The sequence below is a fragment of the Mandrillus leucophaeus genome, unplaced genomic scaffold (assembly GCF_000951045.1).
Source record: "Mandrillus leucophaeus isolate KB7577 unplaced genomic scaffold, Mleu.le_1.0 Scaffold452, whole genome shotgun sequence".
NCBI classification, from domain to species: Eukaryota; Metazoa; Chordata; class Mammalia; order Primates; family Cercopithecidae; genus Mandrillus; species Mandrillus leucophaeus.
The window spans coordinates 952346-961370 of record NW_012104832.1 but is presented as its reverse complement, the minus strand read 5'-3'; the positions used below and the strand labels follow the sequence as shown (position 1 = coordinate 961370).

At 41.3% G+C, this 9025-nt stretch overlaps 1 protein-coding gene across 1 annotated transcript in view; it reads left to right on the top strand.

Annotated features, from left to right (window-relative positions):
- LRRIQ4 (leucine-rich repeats and IQ motif containing 4) overlaps positions 1 to 8346 on the top strand; it is a 25178-nt gene extending 16832 nt beyond the window's left edge. The window contains exons 4-6 of the mRNA XM_011994343.1: positions 994 to 1132; positions 3476 to 3672; positions 8052 to 8346. Coding sequence (XP_011849733.1) covers positions 994 to 1132; positions 3476 to 3672; positions 8052 to 8204 — 489 coding nt within the window. The 3' untranslated portion in view covers positions 8205 to 8346. The remainder of the gene's footprint in view (positions 1 to 993; positions 1133 to 3475; positions 3673 to 8051) is intronic.
- The last annotated feature ends 679 nt before the right edge of the window (positions 8347 to 9025 follow it).

Sequence of the window (9025 nt, the reverse complement as noted above, 5' to 3'; positions counted from 1 at the left end):
TTTTTATGTTCCTGTTGTTGCACTTTTTTTTTTTTTAGACAGAGTTTCACTCTTGTTGCCCAGGCTGGAGTGCAATGGCACAATCTCGGCTCACTGCAACCTCCACCTCCCGGGTTCAAGCGATTCTCCTGCCTCAGCCTCTCAAATAGCTGGGATTACAGGCGCCCACCACCACACCTGGCTAATTTTGTGTTTTTAGTAAAGACAGGGTTTTGCCATGTTGGCCAGGCTGGTCTCGAACTCCTGAACTCAGGTGATCCACCCTTCTCAGCCTCCCAAAGTACTGGGATTACAGGTGTGAGCCACCGTGTCTGACCTGCTGCATTCTTAATGATGATAAAGTAGGCGTGGGCCGCCACATAATCCCCAGTCATGCAATGCCATGTACAGCATAGGTAGTTCTCACTATGACACAGGGAGTCTATTCCTAATTCTCCATTCCTTTGCCCTGTGTTCATAGAACACCTTTCATCGTCTTTTCCTTTGTACCTGTCGTGCCGCAATCTTAGGGTGAAGTACAAACATTAAATTTTTGCCCAGTGAAGTTGAAAATAGTTATTTTGAATACATTCAAACCCATTCCCTGTGTGTTTTGGCTACTTTCACATGAGGCAATATTGGGTTGATAGTTGAAGCAATTATCATTCTGTAGCAACTGCCACAGATAATTAGCTATTAAAAAAGAGTTAATGATAAATGTAGTTAATTATTCAAATTATTTTTTCATAAAGTTCTGGTGAAACAAATAAGCACTAGATGTCTGTAGTCTCTTTTCCCTGCATAAATGGAAACCAAGTCTAATGGATTTACTCAAAAATAATTTTATGTCTTGATGATGGTCCTTTAGACATGCTTTTTCCCTTTAACCCAATGCATAATTTCCCCCATTGAAAGTAAAAAAAAAAAAAAAAAGCATAGGCACCCACAGGTGATTCTGGTTACTATAATTAATTAATCAAGGTATATTATTATGGTATACTCATGTTATTTCAGAGTCTTAAAGAGCTATATATAGAGAACAATCATCTGGAGTGCCTGCCCGTATCCTTGGGGTCAATGCCTAACCTAGAAGTTCTTGATTGCCGGCACAATTTGCTTAAGCAACTTCCAGATGCCATTTGCCAAGCACAAGGTGAGGAAACTTAGTAGATTCACAGCCTAGTAGAGTTTGTGGCCAGTACTTCCCATGGGAATGGCTTCCTTGCCTTGCTAAAGACCGATGTGAGTGTTGGGAGAACTGAGTCTATCCCATTACTTTCTTGCAGGGCTCACTCAGTGACATGGGGGAGGCCAGGTGTCCTGATTAGTATAGCTAAGAGTCTTGCAAAGGCAGTTAAGTCATTTATTAGAATGGAAAAGTAAATAACAACTGCTAAGAAAATTAGCATTCACTCATACATTCATTACACTACCAGCAAGAATTTACTGTACACTTACTGTATGCCAGAATTTGGAATTGGGATCCTGCAGTAAATTTCATCTAGGTCACTGAGTCACTTGAATAAAAGAAAAAGTATTGGCCCGCAGTGGTGAAATTAGCAAGGGACTTTCTTGGACCTACATGATTGACCTGGAAAACTATATATGATTCCTATTTAAACAGCCAAACATTTTCTACTAGACTAAGCCATTCTTTGTCTGTACATTCATCCATCCACTTAACATGCTTTTGCTGAGTACCCACTGGGACCAGATTTTAAATGTTTCTTCTTTTTTTTTTTTTTCTGAATCCCTAGGCTTATGCACATGTTTTCAAACTACGGCGATTTTTTTTCTTTCTTTTTATTTTTTTAGACAGAGTCTCGCTCTGTTGCCCAGGCTGGAGTGCAGTGGCAAGATCTCGGCTCACTGCAAACTCCGCCTCCCGGGTTCACGCCATTCTTCTGCCTCAGTCTCCTGAGTAGCTGGGACTACAGGTGCCCACCACCTCGCCCGGCTAGTTTTTTTTGGGGGGGTTTTGTTTGTTTGTTTGTTTGTTTTGTATTTTTAGTAGAGACAGGGTTTCACCGTGTTAACCAGGATGGTCTCGATCTCCTGACCTCGTGATCTGCCCACCTCAGCCTCCCAAAGTGTTGGAATTACAGGCATGAGTCATCGCACCCGGCCCAAACTATGGCTATTCTTTAATGAAAAAAGAATGAAGACATATTAGAGTGGAAGCTGATGCCTACTCATAAGACATTCAAAAATTGGGGGCAAGGCCGGGCGCAGTGCTCATGCCTGTAATCCCAGCACTTTGGGAGGCCAAGGTGGGCGGATCACCTGAGGTTAAGGAGTTCAAGACCAGCCTGGCCAACATGGCAAAAACCCATCTCTACTAAAAATACAAAATTAGCTGAGTGTGATGACACATGCCTGTAATCCCAGCTACTTGGGAGGTTGAGGTAGGAGAATTGCTTGAATCCGGGAGGCAGAGGTTGTAGTGAACCAAAATCACACCACTGCACTCCAGCCTGGCGACAGGGCGAGCTTTCGTCTCAGGGAAAAAAAACCCAAAAAACTGGAGGCAAGGGGTTGTATGCAGTACTCCTTAGTAATGCTCCTGACCATAAACTTTTATACTGTCCCTGGTCCCTGGAGGAGTGAAATATTCTCAAAATTTTCAGTGTTTTCTATTTTTCTGTCTCTAATATTTATGGACACTGGCTTCAACAACTTTGAATTGTTATAAAGAAGTTGTAGGCTGGGTGCGGTGGCTCATGCCTCTAATTCCAGCACTTTGGGAGGCCGAGGCAGGTGGATCATGAGGTTAGAAGTTCGAGACCAGCCTAGCCAATACAATGAAACCCCATCTCTACTAAAAATACAAAAATTAGCCGGGCATGGTGTTGGGTGTCTGTAATCCCAGCTACTCAGGAGGCTGAGGCAGGAGAATCACTTGAACCCAGGAGGCGGAGGTTGCAGTTAGCCGAGATTGAGCCACTGCACTCCAGCCTGGGTGACAGAGCTAGACTCCGTCTCAAACAAACAAACAAAAAAAATAGCCAAGTGTGGTGGCATGTGCCTGGAATCCCAGCTACTCAGGAGGCTGAGGCACTTGAGTCGTTTCAACCTGGGAGGCAGAGGTTGTAGTAAGCCCAGATCATGCCACTGTACTCTAGCCTGGGCAACAAAGTGAGATACTCTGTCTCAAAAAAAAAAACTCAATAGCCCGCTGAGCTTAGGAGCAGCAGGGTCTGAGAGTGATTTTTCCCAGTGGGCTGTCAGTTTCAGCTAAAAACTGTTGCTCTAAACAAACAAAACATTTGGAATATCTGGAGACTGAATTTTGTTCTCTTCATTATGGGAAGGAGCAAACATAGAGCTAGAACTTTTATTAGATGGTAGAAAAAGTTTTGTTGGATCTTGTGCATCTTTCCTCTCATCCTTTTTGCAAATGCAGAATTGGATCCCTCATCTATGTCGGCAGGATTAGGTGACAAGTTAATATTGTTTGTTCTAAGATGGATCCACCATTTAAAAAAAATCTTTTCAGCTTTGAAAGAATTACTGCTGGAGGACAACTTGCTCACCCATCTTCCGGAGAATTTGGATTCCCTAGTGAATCTTAAGGTTCTGACACTGATGGACAATCCCATGGAAGAACCCCCAAAAGAAGTGTGTGCTGAAGGCAATGAGGTCATATGGAAATACCTCAAGGAAAAGAGAAATAGGAATATAATGGCAACAAAGGTAAGATCAGCCCAGATTCTTGATAACAGTTGCTTTAGAGGGAGTCTAATGGTAAACACATTACAGATTATCCTATGGAGCAACTCCTTACACCCCTGTCCTGCTTCTGAAAAGAGAAGTTACTTAGTAACTTTTATGTCCCCAGGGCTAAGGGTAAGAAGATTTTTTAATGTCAGCCCTAGTATTTTTGTCTTTTATGTCCCTTATTTCTTTGTCCAATAAGAAGCCAACAAATAGGCAAAGGAAACCAAAACTTCAAAATTTCAAACAATCTTAAATTCTTGGACTATTTCATTGGAATGAAAAAAGCTTGTATTCACAAAAGCAGTAAAATAAATTTTAAAAATTAGAAATGAAAGCATTTATAGATGAGAGGCTGAGCCCAGGGTTCTGAGCTGCCATTAATTAGGATCAAAGGGCTGAGATCCTTGTAATTCTGCTGTAGCCCTTTGAGCCCATGGAGATGTAGGACAGTTCTGGAATGTGTCCACTTCAGCCAGTGTTCTTTGTTCTCCAACTGGCCCAAGTCCCCATCACCTCACAGCCGGATGACTACATAAGCCCTTTGACTAGTGTCCCTGCTTCCATGCCAGCTCCCCTACAATATACCTTCTGCTCAGCAGTAGCACTGATGCTGTTAAAACATGGGCTAGAGCTCCCCACTCCACTGAAATTGGCAACCCTCCATTTCACTCAGAGTACGAGTCAAGTCTTCGGTCCGTAAAATCCTCTCTCAATAGCCCTCAACCCTATCAGACCTAATGTCCTCCCTTTTATGATAAATCTTTTGTGATACCTCTTTTACCATTCCAAAATAAATTCAGAGATAATAAAAACCTCCAAAAGCACATAATTTTAATCAAAACAATCCCTGAGTAGCAATTTAAAGGAGAAAGAAAAGTAATTTGTATACAAATATATATTTCAGGCTGGGCACGGTGGCTCACGCCCATAATCCCAGCACTTTGGGAGGCTGAGGTGGGTGGATCACTTGAGGTCAGGAGTTCAAGATCAGCCTGACCAACATGGTGAAACCCTGTCTCTACTAAAAATACAAAAATTAGCTGGGCATGGTGGTGTGTGCCTGTAATCCCAGCTACTCTGGAGGCTGAGGCAGGAGAATCGCTTGAACCCAGGAGGCGGGGGTTACAGTGATCCTAGATTGTGCCACTGCACTCCAGCCTGGGCGACAGCTATCTCAAAAACTAAAATAAAAAAGTATTTCAATGTGTATATGCTCAGGATGGATTACACTTGAAAGAATGAAAATTGTGGTTTTTAATTGAATACTTTCTGAAAGCATTTTGAAAAACCATGCACCCTCTTGCACATTCTTAAAATGATATTTAATATTGCTGGGCACAAGTTTATATCATTGCAAAGGATGTAATTTCCAGTGAATTTTAAATGTTGACATTTTAAAATAGAGCTGTTAGAACAATATTTTAACTGTATCCAGTGGAAACTGAATATCATTATGATTTGTCAACACCAATTTACAAATACTTAAACAAGTTATTATTTTATAGGCAGAATTTTTATATCTTTTCTTCTTAAACATGTACTTCCATTCTACTTTCCCCTCAAAATTGATCCTAAGGTTATATATATACACATATGTCTTTCATAGATTGCTCTTTTGTACTTCTAGGCAACAAAAATATTTATATAAATTAAATTTTAAAAATTTAAAAATGTATATACATTATAACTATTAGTTGTATAAAATCACCTAAAACAACATAAAATTTCTTACAAATTTTAAAAATTATTAGACATATAGGATTTTTTAGAACAGTGTACCAAAATGAGAGGGTTTTTTTAGTGTAGTTTATATATTCATGCATAAATATTGATGATTATTATAACAACACAGAGTTTATTACAGATTCTACTCCTGTTTTTCATTTTACAGATGAAAGCCTTGAGAAAACTTGTTCACGTAGATGAGTTAATGAGAAGGGAAGAAGCTTTTTTTGCCTGTAATGTTTTATTTTAAAAAAACAATGCTTCATACATCTCTGAACTTCTTCCAGATTTGTATCCCCCAAACTGATAGCAGGTCTTAACTGACATGTTAACTAGGTTTCCCTTATTTTTCTTGAAGGTAGAATTAGAAACCACCTATCTTGCAAAAGGATTGGTTAACCAGTCCTTAGAGTCATTCATTTTCTCATCAACACTTGTACTTTGAATTGTCTTGTGTGTGTGTGTGTGTGTGTGTGTGTGTGTGTGTGTGTGTCCCCGTCCTAATGATTTTTGGAATCCAGGGCAATGCACCATAGTAAGATTCAGGTGGGTTCAAGGCATGCCCTTCCTCTGTGGAGCACCAAAGGGGAAACTGGGATGGGGGATCTGCAGTTATGTTCTTGAGATGATTTTAGGAACGGATGCATATGGATGCTGAAGCTCAGGAAATAGACTGTCTTCAACCTATCCATGCCTGCACACCACTGGAAAGGCTTTGTAGACCAGGGTACAGACCACACAATTGAAGACTGCTTAATCTTAAGACGATAAAAAGTCCCATAAATTTCCAAACTGCCTCTAGAGAGTAGTGCTGTTCCCTGGATCCTGATCAGTCTGCTGTTTTCACTCCCCATCTCATCTTTCCTACTCTCACTGGGCTTCAGTCACAAGCAGATACCTGCTGTTCTTCCAAGGACCAAGCATGCTCCTGGCTCAGGGCCTTAAGACTGGCTCTTCCTGTGCCCAGAGATGCTTCCCTCAGATACGGGCAAGATTCTGGCCCTCACTTCGTTCCATCTCTGCTTAAACGTCCTTTTATCAGAGAGCCCTTCCTTGATCCACCTTATATAAAACAGCATACCCCCAGCCACCTCTTTCATTTGTTCATTCATTTAACAAACATTTACTGAGCTTCTACTATGTACCAGACACAGTTCTAAGCCCTAGATACATCAGTGAACAAAACAAATATTTATGTCCTCACAGCACTTAAAATCTAGTAGGAGGGAAATAAAAGCATGAAATATAAAACAAAATTAAATACTACGTTAGAGAGTGCTACTGTGGGAAAAAAAAAACAAGGTCACCCTAAGGGGAACTGAAATTGCCAGTAGTGTTTGGAGGTGGGGAAGTGGTTAATGTAAATAAGATTTTCAGAGTAGGCCTCATTAAAAAGATGACAGTCTTAGCTTAGGCTGCCACAACAAAATACCACAGAACAGGCGGCTTAAACAATGAACTGTATTTTCTCACAGTTCTGGAAGCTGGAAGTCTAATGTCAGAGTATCAGCATGATTGGAGTCTGGTGAAGGTCCTCTTCCTGGCCTATAGAAGCTGACTTCTCCCTGTGTCTTCATATGGCAGAAAGAGAGAGAGAGACAGAGAGAGAGAGAGAAAGAGAGAGAGAGAGGGAGAGAGAGAGACGGAGACAGAGAGAGATTGCACTAGAGAGTGCTAACTCTCTGATGTCTCTGCCTATAATGCCACTAATCTCATCATGAGGTCCCCACCGTTATGACTTCATCTAAATCTAATCATCTCCCCAAAGCCCCTTTTCCAATTTCCATCACACTGGGGATTAGGGCTTCAACATATGAATTTGGGGCAACACAGTTCAGTCCATAGCAATGACAATTGAGCAAACCCTTGAAGCAGCGGAGAGGTGAGCCATCTGAATACTGAGAAGAGTTCCAGGCAAAGGAAGCAGCGAATGTACAGGCCCTGAGTCACAACTGTGCCTGTGTGTCTGAGCAGGGAGGAGGCCTACACGGCTGGAGCAGAGTGAGCCAGGGAAAGGGGAGTTAAGAGGTTAGAGGGGTCAGGATTGGGGAGGCAGATCAGAGAGGGCCTTGTAAGCCATATAAGGACTTTGGCTTCTATTCAGAGACAAATGGGGAGCCACTGGACAAGTCTGCTACTAGAGGAGGGGTGTTGCTGGGTAGGTAGGAGGGAATAGGATCCAGGGAACAAGTGAGGGCTGGCTTTAGGCAGGAGCACAGACAGCCCAGTAAGGAGCAGGAAGGCAGGGCATAGGCACTCAGATCCCCTCAGCATGCACGGTTGCTCTCCATAGCACTCATCACCATCTGTCAAATTAAACATTCATGTGTTTATTTTTTACTGTCTCTTCCCTCACTGGAATGTGAGCTCCATAAAGTTGAGACAGTTATTTCTCTGCTGTTGCCCAAAAGTCTAGAACAGGCCCTGGCACATAAAAGCAATAAATGCATTTTTTTAAAAATTTGTCTGAATGCCTGGCCAATTGAGAAAGATAGAAAATAAAATTTAGAGTTCTGATCACATCCCATTCTCCACATCTTCAAGACCACGTATCAGAATAAAGAGATTTAACAATCTCCAGTTCATTGTGATACCAGCCGATGCTGAATATGGGTTTATTTTGTTTTCAGATTCAGGCGTGGTGGCGTGGAACAATGGTACAGAAAGGATTTGGGAAATTTGGTGAACTACTAAAACCACGAAAGAAAGGAAAGACTTCTCCAAAAGATAAGAAAGGAAAGAAGGATGTAAAAGGAAAACCAGGAAAGGGAAAAAAGAAATAATCCTATAAATTGATAAATTGGGGTATTGGACCTAGATGGATTAAGAAGGCAAAATATCTAGGAATTAGATGCCTACTACATTAAAATTATTCATAAAATTATGTTTATGTGTAAAAATAAATGATTCTTACTTTTCCTGAAATATTTATAGATAAAATGACATAACACCTTGGAATTTCTTCTAAATAATATGGGAGGGGGAGGGGAAAGTGGGTAGGAGTACACGTGAAACAAGATTGGCCATACACTGATAACTGTAGAATAAGGTGATGAGTACACAGGAGTTCGTTATACTATTTGCCTACTTTTATTTATTTTTAATTATTTTTTAAGACAGGATCTCACTCTGTTGCCCAGGCTGGTGTACAGTGGTGCAATCTTGGGTCACTGCAACCTCCATTTCCCAGGTTCCAGCAATTCTCATGCCTCAGCCTCCTGAGTAGCTAGGACTACAAGCACATGCCACCATGCCTGGCTTTTATATTTCTTTGGTAGAGATGGGGTTTCATCGTGTTGGCCAGGCTGGTCTCAAACTCCTGACATCGAGTGATCTACCCGCCTTGGCCTCCCAAAATGCTGGGATTACAGGCATAAGCCACTGCACCTAGCCAGTCTACTTTTAAACCTTTTATTCTGAAATAACTATAGATTCACAGGAAGTTCCAAAGAAATATTTAGGTAGGTCCATGCACTGCTCAGCCTCCCTCAATGCTGACCTCTTTCATAACTATAGCACAATAACAAAACCAGAAGATTGACATTGCACTCATTTGTGTGTGTGTGTGTGTGTGTGTAATCCTATGCAATTTTGTCACATACAG